At 33.0% G+C, this 21990-nt stretch overlaps 1 protein-coding gene across 1 annotated transcript in view; it reads right to left on the bottom strand.

Moving 5' to 3' along the window:
• The window catches only part of LOC145009897 (uncharacterized), a 34333-nt gene extending 13773 nt beyond the window's left edge, over positions 1-20560 (bottom strand). The window contains exons 1-4 of the mRNA XM_078968522.1: positions 19570-20560; positions 18489-18665; positions 17760-17885; positions 17470-17619 (exon numbers count right to left, since the gene is read on the bottom strand). Coding sequence (XP_078824648.1) covers positions 17470-17619; positions 17760-17885; positions 18489-18665; positions 19570-20505 — 1389 coding nt within the window. The 5' untranslated portion in view covers positions 20506-20560. The remainder of the gene's footprint in view (positions 1-17469; positions 17620-17759; positions 17886-18488; positions 18666-19569) is intronic.
• Between the last annotated feature and the right edge of the window lie 1430 nt (positions 20561-21990).

The following is a 21990-nucleotide window of genomic DNA, read 5'->3' as shown; positions in this document are numbered from 1 at the left end:
CTTGGCAAGGCCAATGTGGTAGCTGATGCCCTCAGTCGAAAAGAATACACTAGTCGGAGAGTCAAATCTCTGACTATGACTATCCATTCCCACTTATCCACACAAATTAAGGAGACTCAACTGGAAGCTTTGCAACCTGAAAATGTGGCGGGTGAATCCCTGAGAGGAATGGAAAAGAATCTAGAAATCAAGGGTGGCGGAGCATATTATCTCATTGACCGTATTTGGACACCGAAACATGGTGGTTTCAGAGACGTAGTCATGGCCGAAGCACACAACACGAGATATTCCGTTCACCCAGGTTCAGATAAAATGTATCTGGATCTTAAGAAACTATACTGGTGGCCTAACATGAAAGCAGAAATTGCTACCTTCGTAAGTAAATGCCTTACTTGCGCTAAGGTTAAGGTCGAGTATCAGAAACCTTCTGGATTACTACAACAACCGGAGATACCGGAATGGAAATGGGAACGGATTACTATGGACTTCATAACCAAGTTGCCCAAGACGACGGGTGGACTCGATACCATATGGGTCATCGTCGACAGGTTGACCAAATCCGCGCATTTCCTACCAATCAAGGAGACTGACAAGATGGAAAGGCTTACAAGAACTTACATAAGGGAAATAGTGCGACTGCATGGTGTTCCGATATCCATTATCTCCGATAGAGATAGTAGATTCACTTCAAAGTTCTGGCAGTCACTACAAAGTTCCCTGGGGACTAGGCTAGACATGAGTACAGCCTACCATCCACAAACAGACGGGAAAAGTGAGAGAACGATACAAACTTTGGAAGATATGCTGAGAGCCTGTGTGATTGACTTTGGAAAGGCATGGGATATCCATTTACCCCTTGTCTAATTTTCATACAACAATAGTTATCATACGAGCATAAAGGTTACTCCATTTGAAGCCCTCTATGGCCGTAAGTGTAGGTCCCCTCTGTGTTGGGCTGAAGTTGGAGACACACAGTTAGCTAAAGGATGAGTTCCTGAAAGCACTCTCACCGTCCGGAAATCATACGGGAAACGACAGAGCAGATCATTCAGATTCGTGAACGATTGAAAGCCTCTAGAGACCGCCAGAAAAGCTACGCTGAACAAAGGAGGAAACCTTTGGAATTCCAGGCAGGAGACCATGTTCTATTGAAGGTCTCACCGTGGAAGGGCTTAATACGGTTTGGAAAGCGTGGAAAGCTAAATCCAAGATACGTAGGGCCTTTCGATATTCTCGCCAGAATCGGCCCTTTAGCTTACAAGCTTAATCTACCACGTGAACTTAGTAACATACATCCAACCTTCCATGTCTCGAACATGAAAAAGTATCTGTCCGATGAGACTCTTGTTATTCCACTCGACGAGATCGAGATCAACGAGAGCCTCAACTTTGTGAAAGAACCGGTAGAAATCATGGACCGAGAGGTCAAACAAACGAAACAAAGTCGCATACCCATCGTGAAGGTTCACTGGAACGCCAACCGAGTACCTGAATTCACATGGGAACGCGAAGATCAGATGAAACAAAAGTACCCTCATCTTTTTCTCTGATTCACAAGTATCTTTCTTACTTTAAATTTCGGGACGAAATTCCCTATAACGGGGGGATGATGTGACAACCCGATATTTCAACTCTATGTAATGACCTAAAAAGTCAAGTATTGTAACCACTTTTGATATAATGAAATTAACTTCGAAAATAAAATGTCCAAAAATCTCAAATTAATTACCTACTATGTTAGATGACATTAAACCGTGATCGTACGTAAAAAGAACGTCAAAATCTGACTTCGTATAAAGAAGTTATGATTTTTCCAAGTTCGGCTTAACGATAGACAGCTAAAAACTCGAAACGGAGATCGAGCGACTTTTGGCCAGAATGACCTAAATGAGAATCGAAGGTCTCGACAATGGTTTTGCAACGGTAAAATGTCTGGCAAAAACGGACGTCAAATAATGAAGTTATGAATTTCTAACGAAATTTTCTTACCGCGACCTTTTAAAAATAAATAATAAAAATGATTTCAAAATTTGCCGACGGATCTAAACGAAAGTTGTAGAGCGTAGTCTCACCTATGCGTGGATATAAAGAACGTCGAAAACGGAGTTCGTATGAAGAAGATATGAATTTTTGAAGTTTATTAAATAAATAAAATATAAATTTTATTATTTAATCTTGGTATTATCCGAAGAAGGAGTCACCAGGCCGATCCGAGTTACGTCCAGCGTACACTCGTACGCCCAGCGTACTTGAGGCCTAGGCCTCGGATCGTCCACATCGCCCCTATGCGAGGCTATGCCCCGTCCCATCCGAAGGTTCGAGGCAGTCGAGGAAGCGGTCACGCATGACGCACGCGTACGCCCAACGTACCGAGGCGGTTCCCACCCCCTATAAAAGGGATGCGAGGATTCCGAAGAAAAGGGCCAATTCCTCTCATCTTTCTTGTGTTTTTTCCTCGTTTTCCGTGCACGTACTATCCCGAAGCCCCGGTTTCCTTGCTCAAGTCCCAAAGGTCGTTTGTGCTCCCGAGATTCCCGAGAATCCCGTGAAAATCTGCCTTCTCGAGTCGAAATTTTGCTTGGTTTTCATCTCGCCTTTTCCGATCTTTCAAGTGAGTTCATACCCTTATAATCCACACTTTTAAATGTTTTATAAATGCTTTTATATGCTTTTAAGGGGGTAAATACAAGTAAAACACACGATTATTATCGTGTGTTATATAAAGTTTCATTATACTTTTTTTATCAACAGAATCATATGTGATTTATAACTATTATAGGGGAACTTTCGTATGCAAAATATATCACGATAACATCATATCTTTGGAAATGAAAAGTGTTGTTATATATGTATAAAGCAAACACTCTGTTTTTTTTTACTATATGTATATGTGACCATCTTAGGCACTACAAAAATTTTACTTTTCATAACAAGTGAGCATTTCACTAGGGTTTACTATACAAACGAGACACACTTTTAGAAAACTATAATAGGTATAGTTTTACGAGAACATCACGAACTTTTACATACTAGAAACACTATTTCAAGAAGTTTACTTTCACATACAAGAACAAACGAAAATTTTCACAAGTAAATCTCTTTTATATTAAGTTTTGTGAGACATTAACTTCACGTACGTTCGAGTACACAGTTCAAGTCCTGTATTATATACCAGAATCCCTTGGAGGGGGAGCATGGTGTTTGTTTATAGATCTATACGGGATTGACAACCCCATGTCCTGACTGTTAGCTACAGTACACCATTTGGGGTGACAAACGTCAGAACATTCCAACGCCTGAAGAACGTTGTGTATAGGCATTTGTAGTCAATAGCATGGTTATAAAACTCACATGGAGTATTAAAAATACATTGATTTACGGGGTTTTTTAGACGTATTGGAAATTTTATACGTACATAAATTTCCTAAAAACAAACATAGGTCTTGATAGAAGGCTACATTTATGCTAGTAGAAAATATGGGATTTTCTAGGATCAAACAAACAAAAACAAAACCTTTCATTTCATACAAACGTTGTCATTTAATACTTATGAAACTCACCAGCTTAAATGTTGATCTACTCTTTCAAAACTACTTGTATGTCCCAGGGATTCAGTATTACTGGTAACAAACAGCTTTTGAAGAAGGAACGCTGCGGCGCCAGTTTAAATTCATATTTTGGCATCATATTGTAATTGGTTTTGAACATGTACCTTTTAACAATGTAAACTTTCAATTATATATATATGATGGTTGTATTGCTTTCTTTACTATGTATGCACTTGTTACGTTACCACATGAAGTCATCCGCCCCCGAACGTTTCCGCCGTTCCGGTTTGGAGGTGTGACAGAACGTCCCTCGTTTGGTTAAAAGTTACACGTTTCATCTCTCATTAGTTTATATTTTCACGTTTCATTCCCCATGAGACATAAAATGACTAAATTGCCCTTTGCTATTTATTTTTGACATTTCTGATTATATTTAATTATTAAAAAATATTTTAATTAAATTTTTAAAACTTTAAAAATAATATCTATATATATTTCTCTCCCTTCCTCTTTTGTTGAAGAACACCTAAAAGTACCATCACTGGAAATATACACCTCTACCGGAAATCTACACATTTATCATCGGAAATCTACCTCACCCCACCTCACACGACTCCGAGGTTATAAGCTCAAAAACCACCACATCATTTACCACTTCCACCCTCCTTATTTATGTCTTCTGTTCCATATGTGATCCTACATTCAATTGATAAGAATCATAGCGTACAACTAGCGATGAGTGATTTCTCGATTGACATTTGCTTCAAAATGACAACAAAAGTTGTTGACAGAAATGGAGGAGTAATTGGAGCATTACAGTAGTTTTTCAGTGTAGAAAGTTTAAGAAAAGAAGGGGGCTTTGGATGTGACGATGGCAGAAGGGATGCGTGTATTAGATCTGAAAAGAGAAGCAAAGAAAGAAGAAATGGAGCAGAGTTGTACCAACACAACCATCTTTTGTTAACACCACCACCAGCCGACACATGTACACCAAAATAATCATCCACCATTAGCATCATCACCCCCAACAGCCACCACCAAAAAACGCACCTGCGAGCACTTCAAACACCAGTTTCTCACATCGATTTCTTCATCTCTCTGTTGATGATCTTACATAGATTTAGGGTTCAAGATTTCTTCATCAGATCTATTTATTCTTGAGGTCGATTTCAATATTTAGGGTTGTTAGCATAGATTTAGGTAAATGGTTGGGGTTTGGTTTTGGTTTATAGATTTGGGGTGAAAGTGAAGGCGGGAGTGGAAGAAAGGTAGATGAAGTTGATAAATGGAAGGGGAGGGGTGGAGAATTGGGGATATTTATTTATTTATTTTATTTTTTTTAAGTGATAAACAATTAATGAAAATTAAAAAAGAAATTATCAAGGGTAAAATAGTCTTTTTTATGTCTGGAGGGATTAAATGTACAAGTTTTAAACAAACGAGGGACGGTCCGAGTTAATTTTCAAAAATAGAGACTGAACGTGCAATTTGACACTTGGACCAGGGATGATTCGTGTAATTTACTCTTTCATAATATACTCTATCTCCGTTCTCAATGTGTTTTTCGTTTTATCCTAACATATTGATAATGAATTGATTTTCTTTTCAGGTCATTTGATTACTATGGTTATGAGTATTAGACTATTAGTTGCTTTGGACAAAACATCATCTAATAGGAATTCTCAAGTCAGGTTACAACCGGTGTCATATAGTTTTCGGACTAAGATTGGCTTATAACCACAAGGGGTATCAAGTTTTTACTTGATGTAATAAAAAAGTATTTTAATTTTTTTAAAAGTTCCATTTTTAATGAATGCATCGGGTGGTTCTCATTTGACCTGTCACCATTCAAAGCCCATGTGGCCCATACATTGGTAGAGTCTTAACGATTAGGTCTTATGTTCACCTCTAGGTGGGATAAATGAAAATGTATGTTGCTATTTTATTAATTTAAATATTGACTCTGACTAGAAGTGTTGTTTCATTTTAGTAAGTGTTATTCATCAATTTGGTAAAAGAGTCGTCTTTTGTAGGTGTCATTCACCAATTTGAGTTGGTGGAATAACTTTTAATGTAGATGGTATTGGATTGAAAATGGGATAAATGAGAAAAATAGCAAGTAGTAATTTATCTTCATATTATAGCATCCTAATTTTATTTTTCCTATTATAACTACGTACTTTAAAATTTTGTTGCAAACAGTTTGTGAGTTGGGGAAAGATGAATGGGGAAGATCATAGAGTCACGGTGAAGGGTTAAACATGGCAAACACAAGGAGAAAAAGTTGTGATGTGGACTGTATGCACAAACAAAATTTATAATAACAACTTTGGATTTTGTTAGGGGATGAAAATTAAACCAAATATATTGTTTGGGGTGTAATGGTTAGTGGTTTTGGGATATATGGGAATGAAGTGATGGTTTTCCACATTAATCATTACCTTATTGAGAAAGATGTAATTGGTTGAACTTTGGCTTTGATGTAAAATAGTTATAGGAGTTCAAGTAGATGGATGAGTTGATCAAGATTTGTAACACGTTGAGTAGTTTATATTTGAAAAAATTGGGTGGATAGTTTGAATTTATATAAGTGTTGGTGGCATTGCACAAACAGGCATCTGGAAGAAAAAGTAAAATGTATAATACATAGTTTAAATTTGTTTTCAGCTGGAAAAGAGCTTGCCCCTGTTATGACTCAATAGTAGCCAAGTAGCTACACGTAAGTTGATCTCAAAGCCCATCGTTACTCCATCCAATTTTTTTTCAATCGAAAACTTAATCAAGCACGGTTATTTATTACTTCCATAACTATTTTGGTTTCTTTAACAGTTACGTTTGTTCATTAATGTGATTTAGCATTATATAGGAAACGAAAGCATAATCCATTTGTTGTACTCTTGTAGTGCCATATTCTTTTTTTTATTCTTTTTTTAATCAATGATGCAATTTTTTACAAATGATTGAAACTAATAAACATAAAATCAATATCAGCTTTTAGAAAAATTTAACTTAAAAGTAATCAGGAAAATTGATCATTAAAAAGAAAACAATTCTTTTACATTACATACTTTACATGCTAACAATTTTTTTAAACAATATAATGTATTATAAGCTTTATTGTTGCTTTTGGATATAGTCAATAACACATCTTTTTAATTTCTTTTTCATATTAAACAAACACTAAGTTATAAATATATTTATATTTTTAAATCAACATACACAAATACTTTTACTTTTAAACTAAAACATCACTATAATTATATTTTTCAATAAATTAAGAAAAACATAATTTTAATTTTAAACCAAAACATAAACACATTTACCCTTTTAACTTAGAAAAATAACATATTATGATTTTTAAACCGAAAAATGTTAGTCGTTAAACAATATTTATCAATTTGTTTATTGAATGTTATTTTAAATATAACATGTTTCGGAATTTAAAAAAAAATCACAACAAAAGACAATTAACCAAAAAGAAATTCTTTAACGAAAGTAAAGTTTTTGCAATTATTGAAAAGATACCATCTCCGACTTGGAAACATTCATCGAAGATTGTCGACATCGGTTTATTTGTGCAAAAAAACTAATCACTTCTCAAAACTAATTTTTGTAAGAAATTAATCATAATCGTCGTTTGGCGCGGGTAAACGGCTTATATATATATATATATATATATATATATATATATATATATATATATATATATATATATGTATATAGAGGGGATAGGGAATATATATTACAGCCCCACCTAAGCTTAGGTACTAAACTTCTAAAATATATCGTTTTAACATGCTAGATATACCCTGTTTGGTTTCACTTGGTAAATATATCATCCTCCACAACATTTCTTTCTTTCATTATCGTTTTACCATCCCTGTTTTCTTTCCTCGATTATCGTTTATTACTTCACCCAAGTGAACATTACTAAACCCTAAACCTAAACCCTAAACCCTAAATTTAAACCCTACACCCTAAACCTAAACCCTATACCCTAAATCTAAACCCTAAACCCTAAACCTAAACACTAAACCCTAAATCTAAACCCTAAACCTAAACCTAAACCCTAAACCCTAAACCCAAAATCTAAACCCTAAACCCTATTGTGTCGATCTTGAATTTACATCTTGAAATATTAATCGTGAATCCATTAACCGTAATCTTGTTATAGTAAAACAATGTATTTTCAAGAGGTTTAGTACCTAAGCTTAGGTGGGGCTGTAATGTATATTCCCTTTTCCCATATATATATATATATATATATATATATATATATATATATATATATATATATATATATATATACTATATTATTAAACATATTACATGTTTCTTGAAATTTAAGAGATACAATACCTATTACTTCAAGTACAACTTATTATCCAATAGCCACTCATGAATGGTTTATGGAACTAATTTGGGAATTAAACAACATTGTTTATTCATATACTCACAATTACTCGCTAAAACCCTAAATGAGTCTTCTTCATCGAGAAACCCTAAAGCAACTTCTTCTTCCCCTTCTTTGTTCTTTCGTGATCTCGATGCTGATGACTTTCGACATCCTTTTAACAAGCTGGTATTGCGATCGTCAATTTATAATTCAATCAATACTGTAAATTATTAGTATTATTGTTTACCTTCTAATTTCCCCTAATATTCTGCGTTCCAGTTAGTGGAAGATATCATAGTATTCATACACTACATCTATGAAGTATACCATATCCTTTATCTTCACAAACTTAGTTGACTCTAACTCTAATTGTACATGGGCCCATTCGTAAAAACCTTTTCAATTGTACTTCAGATTACATTGCTTTTGAGGGCAATTCCAAGTCTGAACAAGATTAGGAAGGCTTTATTAGGTAAGAAGAGGCTTTTTCACTACTTATTTGTTTGATATGCCATTAATAATAACGCCATTGATTTGTATTTCCCTATGTTAAAACTGCTTTATATCTTGAGTTTAACTTTTGTACACACACATTTTTCTACTGAGTGTATTGTAAGATCTCCAACACATCACATCTTCCATACTTACACATAATTATGAACGAATTACTCACACTTACAATTTTTTATGAAAATTTTTTAGTGTTCTTCATTGTTATCTCATTTAACCTTAAGTATGACATTGAATTGCATAAAGCATAGCACAACCATTGCTGGATTTCAACAACAGAGAAAGCATTAGGGAAGAAATAAGCAAAAAAGGAGATCGAGTATAGCTCCAATTACAAATATTAAGGAAAACAGAAAGGTATGTTTGTTTTAGGGTTGTAGTTTAGTTGTTTAATTTTTGTTGATGATTTGTTTTTGGGTGTTGGAGTCGGTTTTCCGTGTACAGTGATGGAGTGTGGTGATATGATTTACAGAAGCACATTACGAAGATCGAATGCCTTAACACTCCCAATCACTGGTAAAGTTTTGGTTGCGAATTGAGATTCACATGTTATCTAAATTATGAATTTCCAACAAGGGTGTTTGAATTTCCATAACAAATTATCTATATTTTACTTTTTTTACACTAGAAATTTCCATGTAAGAAAACTGATTATTCATGCAAATGTAAATTTACATTAACTACCCCTAATTTTAAACAGGAGCAACATTTAGCAAAGGATTAAACTGTGGACTAGGACATTATCAGCTAGTGGACTCGCTCTTGCCATGGTTGAGTTTGCTCTACAAGTCAAGAGGACACTTTGGTAATTTTACATTCAAATTTCAAACCTTTTTTTTTATTTAGGTGAAAAAGTCAAAATGTATGATTTGGTGTTTGATATGTTTTTTTAAGATAGGATTTGCAATTTCTGAGCCTCCACATCGTAATTACAAGATGTACAAATATCCATGGAGAAATTTTGTGAAAGTTAGTGGTGCTCTTAGACATTGTTTCGTTTATGGTGATAGCCTTACATGGATGCATACTCTTGGAGATACATGTAATTTGAATTATATTTTAGAATAATACTATTAAATTTATAAAATGTTAATCTTGGCCTATGTTATATTTCTTGTTTGTGATGATATCAGAACGATTTTAAACAACATTTAATCTCAAATTTGAAACATATGTTTAATGAAATTTCACATTTTAAATAACTTGGGATTTTTTTAAAAATAAGTATTTATACAGAAAGCTATTTATTTGAAGCACAATCTGATTTATTTTGACCCTTACATATATGTTTCATTAATTTTTATTTTTAAGATAAATTACAAATTTTTAAGATTTAAAAAATATCTAAGTTTGTATAAATAACCTGGATTGGATGAAACAAAAAGTAATAATTTTTTTAATTGGTCATACAAACAAAAAGTTTAGTGATTAAAATAAAATCAATAACCGGTCGGACCGTAACTCGGGATAGAAGGCGGGTCAATTGATAACGGTTTTTTGTAAAAATATGGACCAGATCGAACCGGTCGGGTTTCTCCTAAACCGCGGTTGAACCGTTATGTCGAACCGGTTAAAACCGGATTGACCCGTTTTAATAGGGTTTGGATAGTTGGATACAAGTAGTGAACGCCAAAACAACGAACCATTTGCAGCTTCTTCAAGGTTTTTTTCAATATTTAAACTTTGTGGACATCAAATTATTGGTTTTATATGTTTATATATTATGAGGGAAAGTAAAAATATATGAGAATAGAACGGTTCAACCGGTTGACCCGTGAACCGGTAATCACACAGGGTCAACTAAAAACCCGGGTATTAAAACATAGAATAAAATATGAAAGTTAGTTTGATTGTCAACTAGTCATACCTGAGCTTAAAAAAGTAATCGAAACATTTTTTATTATTTTTTAGGATGGTTTGTTGGTATGACTTTTGATAGTTATTATATTGATTTTTAAATTTTTTAGTATATTTGTTAATGTTAGTATTGTTAGTATGATATCATGTTAATTTAAATATTATAATAATATGATTAATTTTGGTATGATTTAAAATATTTTTAGTATGACTTATTACACTTATTATATTGATTTTTAAATTATTTTATCATATTTTTTAATGTTAGTTTTCATGGTAGGATACCAATTTGCTTATGACAGCTATTATATCTTAATATGCTTATAAGTGGATAGGGTTTCTCCATGAAGAAGACTCATTTTGGGTTATAATAATATGATTAAGTTTGGTATGATTTAAAATATTTTTGGTTTGATTTATGAAAATTATTATATTCATTTTTAAATTACTTTAGTATATTTGTTAATGTTATTAATTGTGGTATAATATCAATTTGCTTAATTTTGGAATTGTTATCGGTATCCGAAAATATATCATATAATACTTTATTGCATTGCATTGCATTTCGTGACACCAACTCAGGTTCTTTTATTTATTCTATCTGTTATAACTTAAAGTGTTTATGACATTTTATTTTTTACTTCTTCTATTTGAAGTGGTAGACTTCTTTTGTTTTAAATGATAATCTTCTTCTCTCTTCTGTTTGAAGTGATAAACTTATTCTGTTTGAACTGATAAAATTCTTTTATCTCGAATAATGCATGTATATAATTTATAGATATGTGTGTATGTATTTGCTTGTGACATCCTATATATGTATGGTTTGTATATGTATATGTTGGGACATTTTGTGCTTGTGTATTTGATTGAATGTGTCTTTGTGTTTTTATGACCGTAAAAGCAGAGACTTCAACATTTTATTTTATTTATTTATTTTTTTTGTATGTGTAATTTCATTTTTACTAATTAATACATGTAATTTTGTCTATTTGAGATTTTTTTTACTTCCCATGGCCTTAAGTATTAATTCTAACTTTGTTATTGACTTCGAATTATTAACTTTAAACATTACGTGGATTAAGAACACATAAGTAAAAAAATATTAGGCATACAACATTAGGTAACTTTTTTCATTATAACCGAAGCGCTCAAAAGTTAACCCGTCTAAAGTTTTAGGTGATTAACATGCCGAACTTTTATTAATATGGACTTGATTTTTCTAATAATCAATGATTAACATTTATAGCATCATAATAGAAAATCAAAAAAAAATAATAATGGTACTTGAGTTTCTAAAGTCATCCTATGATATTTATTAAGAAAGTACACTTTGTGAAATAACATTGAACAATTTTGTAGAATCATGAACGGTCACATTTACGTTGATGTATTTTCATTGCTATTAAATTTTTATTTGTGGTATATTTTGACATTTGTTCGTGTGGATTTCATTTGGAGAGATGTAAGAACGAACAAACTCTTTATTGTTCTTATTGGTCAAAATGTAAGTTTAAAAAACTATTTATATTTTATTTTCATTTTCATAACTTATTATAAGTATTTTGTTTACAAAATAGTCTACCAAAAGACCATAATGAATAGCTCACGTCTAAACGAAACTAATCATCACATTAAAACTATATTCTGAAAGAAACTCTTTACCGCCTGACGCTTGGCACGGGTAAACGGCTAGTGTGTGTGTGTGTATATATATATATATATATATATATATATATATATATATATATATATATATAGTTTAAGGCCCACTTAATATATCTATGAGTGAGATATTGGATTCCCTTATAATACAATTGTTGAAGGTGAATTTAATGTGGAAAGCTTGCTCATGGAGATTGGAGCACACTAAAATGAGGGAGGAATGTTGATGGTTTTAGTATTATCAAAATGTTTTAGTGTAGTTGTTATTAATATAGAGATAGATTGAGTTCTATTTGACTCACCGATATTGGAGACACGGGGTGCACATATGGAATGATAAATGTGAACTCATGATGCGGGGGTTCCATGGGCAGCTCCCTTAAAGAAGTCTCATGATTGGAAATTTGTCATCCTTTTATGTGTATGGTATGTTAATAACGGGCCAAGATGCAAGCATGACAGACAACTTGGAAAAGGGTCTGTCTAATTGTTTGATATGAAAAACTTAGGGCCAAAGAAACAAATATCAAGCATGAAATTTATCCACAGTAAAAAACCAGTAAAACTATTTTTAATGGAAGACAAAAGAAGTCGCTTACTCTCTGGCATGAAGAAGTCTTATATATGCGATAGTGTGTCCAAGACCAAATATTTCTCACGTTGTTTCTGTTCTGAGCAGATATTTATCAAATCGAAGAAATAAAAAATGGGAAGTACTTAACTAGATATTTGATACCTATAAGACTAAGACAGTTAAGAAAATATGGTTGTGCTATGGAGGAGGACAGTGTAATGCTCGTAAATTCGGGTTCAAACTTTTAAGGATTATAAATTATAAATACTTGTTTTATCAAATAATTGAATCCTGAAATTGGATAATCACAAATAATTAAGAATCATTTTTAGGCGATACAGGCTATATTAATGATATTTATATATTGCGTACATGTTTTATATACAACTATTATGGACTTATAATTTTTCTATAAAACTATATTATATATTTAATGAATTACGTTAAATAAACATTTAAGAATAAAAGAAAATATTTAGAATAAGTAGTCGTGACGATAGTTGTACTAGATGTGATGATGATTTCGTGAGTAGAAAGAACGACTAAATTTGACTTCGTATGAGGAAATTATGATTTTTGTAAATTTTGTGTTCAGTCTAACACATCGATGTCTGTCATAAAAAGTGAATCGAAGATTGGTTTCTCGTTAGCAAAAATGATGCAATTGAGAGTTGAATTTCTCGTTAATATGAATCTGTCGATATAGAGAATATCAATAACAAAGTTTATATGAAGAAGTTATGAGTTTTTGCAAAAAATTAGTTGTGTAACCATCCTAAAATATAAGGTAAAAATATGTTGAGAATTAGTTGTTGTGATCTAAAGGAAAGTTGTAGTACTCTTTGATGTGAATATGTGGATATAAAGAAAGTAGAAAATAGAGCTATTTTTATTGATATGTCAACTTGCTAAATACCTCATTCAACCTCATATTAGATTTAATGGATTAAGGTCTTTTTCTTGTATTTTGAGTCATTTGTCATAAAAAAAGGCTTACATTCACTTGGAAATGTTTGTTTTATTTAGTGCTATTTTTAATTTCTAGTCTATTTTTTATGTTTTCATATTTTGCTTAATGGTCGTGCTATGTTGGATGTGACTATGTAATGGTAAATTTTGTATTACAAAATTGTGAATGTTTGTAATGGTGTATTTTATATCAGATACAAGAGTGCAATAGTTATGATTAAGCCTTATAGACAAAAGGATTGTACACTTCTTTCTATTGGAATATTATGTGTTAAATTAAAACAAACTGAACCTTATATATATATGAGCTTGAGCACATGTTACTTTGACATGTTTCCTTAGGCTTAGTAGTCTAGTGGGCCATATTATTCCTTTTCTAGTTATAAACATTATTTTAAAATATTATTTTTTATGTTTCATGGGTTGTGGGAAAATATGCTTATTTTTATTTTTTTGAATTTCATAATTTTTTCAAAGCACTACAAAGTCTTGTTTATGTGATGAGTGGTGTAGAGCTTCCGGTGTGTGTTAGACACTATTGTTTCATTATGTTTATTTGATGAATCATGTAGAGCTTCCGGTGTGTGTTAAACTCTGTTGTTTTATTATGTTTATTTGATAAATCATGTGAATGTAAAGCATCCATTAAATATACCACCTTCTAGTTGTAGTCTCTCCTTTTAACCATAATGTAATCTTATTTTGCAGATCTTAATGAAATGAAACCACTACTTTCCATAGCTACTTGATGGTATTGTATTAACTAAAATTCCCAAATTTTGTTTGTTTTCTATTATACATGGTTTATTTTCAGTGCTTTTGAAGGTTATCATAATATGATAAGCAATCGATCACAAGTTGGATATATAAAAGGATAAATTAAACAAAGCTTGAGGTCAATCAAGTTTCATGTTTCCTCCCCAAAAGTATTTAGTTTATTGAGTACTTGCACAACATTTAGAATTCTTTTTTTTAGATGTTTGTGTTTTAAATATATTGTGAATGTTGTTTTAGACAAGCTTTAATTGATGTAATGATGTTATGTTTCAGTTTATTATCATAATTTTCTTATTGTTATATTATATTCCATTTAAAGTTAAAAAAATTTGACCAAATTTATTAATATAATTTTTTTGTTAAAAGAAGTGACACTAAAAGTATGAACATAATATTTATTTTAGCAGTTAAATAGTGTCACAAAAATAGTGTCACTAAAAGTTACAATTGCATTAGTGACATAATCGTAAAGTGCCACTAAAACGCAATAAGGTTGAAGGGGCACAACCAAAAACTGTCACTAAAGGCCTTTAGTGGCAGTGCTTTTAGTGACTTTCTTTTGTGCCACTGATTCCCCTAAGGGACTTTTAGTGGCACTTTTTCAGTTTTTAGTGACACTTTTTCTATGCCACTAAATGTTATTTTATTTATAGTGGCGATTTCTAGTGATTATAATGGTTGGTTTCATGTTTTCTTTGGGTGTGACCACACCAAAGAGACCCTACTTTGGATTCTACTCATCAAATTAACTAGCTAAACAAAAGAAATCAAAGGCTAAGAAGGTACGTATTCTTTATGCCTCGATGGTTGTTTACTTTTTTTTAATTAAATATGTTGAACATGGATCTACTGTTCGCTTCATCAGATCGCGTTATTTTATGCTTCCGCCATGCCTTTGTGTCTTTTATATTCCCATGACCTAATAGGTGAAACCATGATCACTATCACATCATATTGTGCTTGTTGCATACGAAAATGAAGCATGTCTACATGTAAATACACATGATGATGAGTGGTTTATTGATATTGTTGCATTATAGCATGACACTCCAAATTGACAATTTTTTCACTACTTCTAAACTTAGAGACCGTAACAATATGAAGATATGAAACACAAATTCTTTGAGCGTTGCTGGAATTGATGATGCATATAAAACTAATGTAAGATGTGAGCCGATACTAAAAGAAGTTCACATATCCCAAAGCTACGACTGGATCAGTTAGAGCCCTTGATTGTCGGGTACTCTTTATAAGAACCATGTAAAGCTGCTTCAGCCAAGTCCTAATGTTGTGGAATAAGTGACATTACCAAACATATGGCGTAGACTACTAAGGCACACCAACATGAAGGGATTGGCAACTCATTCAAAGAAAGACTACATTCCAATAGCAAATATATTTCATAAGATCCATGCAAACACTTCATATTTGGGGAACAACATAGAATTTCCTTTAGCTCTACTAGAAAAAATTGATTCGGTTGTTGAGCCTTAGCCACTCCAATGTGTGTAGACTGATTGAAGTACAATATGTTGGTAGAAGTAGTTATTTTCTGACACTCATCGATGATGTGATGTGAAAGTTATACAGTTATTGTATAAAGTCGAAGGCTGAAGTCTTGGAACTTTTCAAATCGTTAATGTAACGATGGAAATACAAACAGTCAGGCAAATGAAATGAATATACTCAAATTATGGAGGTGAGCATATATTATTCCCATAAGGTCTATAAATCTTATATAGTGCTTATTATGAGCCATGAGAAGCTTGTACAACAAAAACCACCACGTAATTTTGTAGAAAAAAATGTACCTGTGCCTTAAGAAGATTTTGATTGGGAATTTGGTCAGGATTTTGTTCCATGTGGATGGTATATTAATAGCGGGCCAAGATGAAACCATGACCAACAACTAGGCAATGGTTTTGTCTAAGCTATTTGATATGAAAAACTTACTCCCAACAAACAAATATTAGACATGCAAATTATCCATGATAAAAAAATATGGTTTGACCGTATGATGAAAGAATCCCCATACTCTCCATTGTAGCAAGCCTTGTATATGCGATAGTGTGTCGAAGACCATATATATCACATTGTTGGTGTTGTGAGTAGATATTTATCAAATCCATGAAAGCAACATTGGGAAGTAGTCAACTGGATATTTTGATACATAAAGGGTTGTTAAAAAATTTGTTTGTGCTATGGAGGAGCGATGAAAGGTTATATATATGTCGATATGGAAGGATATTTTGAGATACAAAGTCTACATCAAGTTATATTTTAACTTTGAAAGCAGGTGGGGTGATCTTGTAGAAATCCATGTGGCAAAAGTGTCTAGCAGACAAAAAGAGGGCAACTACATTATTGTAATTGAACTTGGAAATGTTAGTGATTAGGGTTTAGGCCCAAGTCCTTTAGGGTTTCGATTAGGTCTCTTATGTAACCCTATTTATATGAGGTTTAACCTCACTATTTATCAATAAAACAATCTATTTATATGAGGTTTAATCTCACTATTTATATGAGGTCTCTTATGTAACCCTATTTATATGAGGTTTAACCTCACTTGTATGGCTAAGATGGTGCGTTCCACAATTGTGGTTTCCACAAGGGTAGACATCCATTATGATAGTGAAAGTCCTATATATGGACTAGGGCATGAACTCAACATAATATTATCACAGAAAACATATGGATTTCTATTATCATTGACTTAATGAAGAAATCGAGAAGGAGAATTGAAGTTTTCAAAGATCAACACAAATAAAAATCCTACAAACATGTTGACTAAGCCGGTGATATTTGAGAAACATAGACTATGTGCCGACATAGTTGTATTGACGATTGTTGGATGGAGATTAGAGGGAGAACTTGTTGTGAATAACCCTTTAAAGCCAAACCTCTTTTGTTGACAAAAGAGAGTCTAGTATGACAACTTCTTCTCCCCTTATGGCGAACACATTAAATAATGGGTGTTTTAACTAGGAAAGGAAACCTCGCTTGTAAATAATCCCAAAAATACAGTAGTTAGAGTGGAACATTTCGAGTAAATGTTAGAAAATTAGATTGTAGTTTTGTAATAGTTGAGAGACGGTTGCTGCTTGCATTGTAATTCTATTCTAGTATTTCATAGGGGGATTTCCAAGCCCAACAAGAACGAATCAGAATTCAAGTACCTGAATAGCCAATGCAAGTAATAGTCGCAGCTCTTTCTTCATGTCATCAAAAATAATGTTGCACATATACTCAAGATACTTTGTTAGTTGATCCTTGAAATGTAGCACTTGGTTTCTGACTTGAACTTGCTCTACAATCTCATCCTCAGCCTCAATATATAAGGTGGACAGAAGGGTGAACTATGTTAGTAAATATAAAAGTATAATACCATATCATAGAGCATAAATAACTAAGTTTAAATGATGAAATCGGTAATAATAAAAATCGATAATGTTATCATTTCTCCTACCAAAGTTGAAGGTGGTGGTTCCTGAACTGAACTTGCAGCATCAAGTTTTAGACTTCTTTGGATTAAGAATAATAGATTAGATGCACATGATAACCAATACTCCGTCCCCCGATTGGATATTTGGTACTGCAAAGTAACACGGTGAACTGTCAACACAACACATTCTGGTGTTTCAAGGAGCATCTAATGCTCATGTCATAGGGTGTCACATTTGGGCAATCTGGACGTTTAAGGACTAGATTGTTTTTTTTTTTTGCGTTCCTAAACCCAAACTGGGAGAGATGTTGGATTGGGTTATCTCTCATTCACTTATTTGGAATTTTACCATAAAGCATGGATGTAAACATAACTGGACTGTGTTGTTTAAAAACCCTCACTTTGCTATAAACCTTATGTAATCCCCCTGTTCTATTTGTTTTTTGTTTTTTATTTTTGATGGAGAAGATTTTTAATGATTTCGTTGCTTCATAAAACTAATACAGATATTTTTATTTTTAACGTTAACTTGAAAATAGAGGCAATGAATAGTAAGATCGAATAAAATAAAGATGTCTCAATTAACTAAATATCTGTCAATGTAGTTGTAATCATGCTACCACGTTCTTAGGTAAAAGGGCTAAGAATTCTTTCATGTATCTTTCTTGCAACGTAACTAGATTAATTACTTTAAGCAGTTAATGCCTTGACATAGCTTGATTTCTAAAAAGTTTTTGTTTACCATTGAAGTACCTTATCTGCTGTAACAAATATCTGTAAAAGTCGTTCAAAAAACTTGGTTTTTTCAGCTTCAATGTAATTCGGATGAAGAAGCAATTTGTATATGGTAAACGCTGCAACAGGTTTTCCATGATTAAATCCATTGTCTTTCCCAATACGCTCAAAATGGGCTGAAACATTTTCCTGCAACTATATTCAAAATAATATGAATAAACATTTTTGTATTTGAACACCTCTTGAAATTAACCTACTACTTGAAAAGCGCACAAGAAAAAGAAAAAGAACGCAATTTAAGAATGCAACAAACGGAATATTAGATACAATAATAGCCATGGTTGAAAACCGAACCAAACCAGCCGGTTCAACCAAGAGCCAGTCAGGACACCAGTGAAAACCGCTTTCAATCAAACCGGTTAAGAACCAGCGGTTCATACAAAAACCGGTAAAAACCGCACCAGTCAAACCAGAAAAAAATCGGCAGAAATTTTTTCATTATAAAATTTACACTACAAAATGGTTGAGGGGACCCACACCTTCAAAATGTAGATCCGAACATTTGCGTTTAGAAAATCCTATCACCCCTTTCCTTTTATAATGCTCTTTAAGGCCTTCACTTTCATTTTTTGTCAATGTGGGATAACATCCTCTTCTACATTCAACAAAAGCTAATATTTTTGTTTTTACTTTTTTTTTCATCACGTTAATTACAAAATTTTGAGAAAGAGTTAGCATATAATTTATTAGAATTAGAATTTTGAAAGGTGTTGTTTCATTTTAAAAGTACAAAAATAATGTTAATATATATATATATATATATATATATATATATATATATATATATATATATATATATATATATATATATATATATATGACGTGGTTGGGTTCATCCGGTTTTTAGGACTGGTCCGACAGGTCGAACCAATTGAACCATCAACCCGGTAAGACAACCGGTTTGATGTCCGGTCTGGTTTTCAAAACATTGATAGTAGCATAAAATTAAACCAAAATTTTCTTGTACAAGTCAATGATATTTTTCTTTTTTCATATGAATCAAGATTTCTTTCGAAATAATTATAAGAAAAACACTTACTTGAATATCCAATGCTTCCTGGATCCTCTTCATCACCATGTCTAACGTAGGTCGTTTCTTAAAATCATAACTAATACATTGCCATGCAATTTTTTTAAACGTATCAAAGGAACGACTACTAATTTGATCTTTTATACATGGATCAATTAATCTGTCGGGTTCCTTGGGATAGTATTTTCGAACCAACTTTATGAGAGAGTCAGTCTTAGTATTATCCTCTCCGATTCTACTTGGACGATAAACCAGCATCCCAGTGAGCATTTCAAACAGTACCACACCTAAGGAGTATATGTCCGACTCTTTACGGAGGATGCGGCTTTCAATGTAAGTGGGATCTATGTAATACTGGGTACCCGCAACCTTTGTATATATATGGCTACTTGGATGACTTTTGGTTCCTGATCTTGACAACCCAAAATCACAAATTTTTGCAACCATATTGTCATCTAACAGAATATTTGCACTCTTGATGTCTCGGTGTATTACGCTTTTATGCTCCCCAGGACCCGCATGAAGATAATTGAGACCGCTAGCTGCCTCTAGGGAAATCTTCAGCCTCTGTATCCATGTTATGCAACACATCTTATTTTGATCTTTGAGATGATGGTCAAGACTTCCATTTGTTGCATACTCATAAACTATAATCATCTCATTATCTTCATCACAATAACCAAGGAAGGAGATGATGTTTTCATGGTAGAATCCGGAAATCTTCTCGACCTCGTTGCGGAATTCGCGCTCCCCTTGGTAGCTATCCTTAGCTAGGCGTTTGATAGCAACTATGCGATCTTGCCAGTGTTTTGAGAGTTGTCCTCTGTAGACATAACCAAATCCACCACCTCCAATGCATCTTTGTGGATTGAAGTTGTCGGTGGCAAGATTGATCTCCTCCAAAGGAATTGAATAATTTTCAAGGTTTAGCCATGAAGAAGCCATTGTCTTATGATTTTGGTGAGGAAGGTTGGTTATGGTAGAAGCACCCACTGGCTGTCAATAATATAGAATGGAGTTTGCTTACAGGCACTACTTAATTGTCATGGCTTTATTCAAATTCCAACTCCTGCAAAATTAAAATATTCTAAGAAAATATAGCGAATATTTGGAGAAATTAATGTTCACTTATTATAATATTGCCCATGGTTTCCTTTTTAATTATTCAAGTCCTCAAAAATTATAAACATTTTAAAATGATATGAAGAATATTTGTTCACACCTCTTCCATTTTCTGGTTCATTTGGATTTTTTTGAATATTTTTCTAAAATTGAACTTGTTTTTACGAAATAAACATTAAAAATAAAATGATACTTAATGGTAAAAAGAAGTGTCACTAAAATACAGGAAATGTCAGAAAAGGTCTTAAAGTACGCAATAAAAAATGAGTTAATGGGCTTTTCAATAACGTATTTTTTTAAGGAACCGAAGACTTTCACTTCAGGCTCGATCACATGGATCACATGTTAGGATCTTATTATATGGTATAGTAAACTTTTTTTTATTTTATTTTATTTTATTAAATATATGATAATATATTAACATATTCCTTTGTTTTAAAATATTAACTGTTTTAGTTATTATCATACAACGAATGAGAAGGCAAACGGACAACAAGTTGCGCTGTTAAACCCTTTTCTAATGTAAAACCAATTTTTTTGAAGACTACATACATAGATCTAGGGGATATAACATGACTATGCATGATCCGTTGTAGTCTACTAAGAAGCTCCACCGCATCCGGCGCAAAGAAAACAAACGTATCAAATGCAAATGCTATGAACGCGTGTTGATTTTCCATGCACGGTTTCTCATGTTTGGTGACCTTACAAGTAGTAGCTTTTAATGCAACCTGTCCCGCCGTGAAACCCCCGACCCTCAAACTTAAGAGAGGGGATACACCAGTAAGGTCCACACATGTGTGTTTCCCTCCAACCCATCCAAAAATCAAAACGTCAGCCGGTCTAAGGGTTGACCTTCCTTCTGTCGGGTCAGTCAGAAAATTCAAAGGAGCCTCTTTCTTGGCGGAAACCCCGACACGCTTACATATGTTGACCAAAACATCCCTAACTATATCGTGTCTGTATTTGAACCCCGAGAGTTCTTTGCAGTGAACTGCATGCTCGCCGAAATAGTCCAAACATGACTTGCGGCACACCGGACATATCCAATCGGCTGGGAATATTGGAATCATGATTCGATATCTGAGGATGGTACGATACTCCACCGAAGACATATGTTGGCCAAGCCCATCTATAGGGATAGCTAGAAGAAAATCTTGAGCATGTGGTGCACGTAAACACTAGAAAACTGCTTTCTGCTGAGCCGTCATATTGAAATTCATTTCCATATCTTGGATAATTTTACTAAAAAGGGCACTCGCGAGTGTATTCTGGGATTTAGTGGGGGCAATGTCCTTAGTAGTAAAA

The sequence above is a fragment of the Lactuca saligna genome, chromosome 1, assembly GCF_052625555.1.
Source record: "Lactuca saligna cultivar CGN05327 chromosome 1, ASM5262555v1, whole genome shotgun sequence".
NCBI classification, from domain to species: domain Eukaryota; kingdom Viridiplantae; phylum Streptophyta; class Magnoliopsida; order Asterales; family Asteraceae; genus Lactuca; species Lactuca saligna.
The sequence above is the reverse complement of the archived record's forward strand: the minus strand, read 5'-3'. Positions and strand labels throughout refer to the sequence as shown.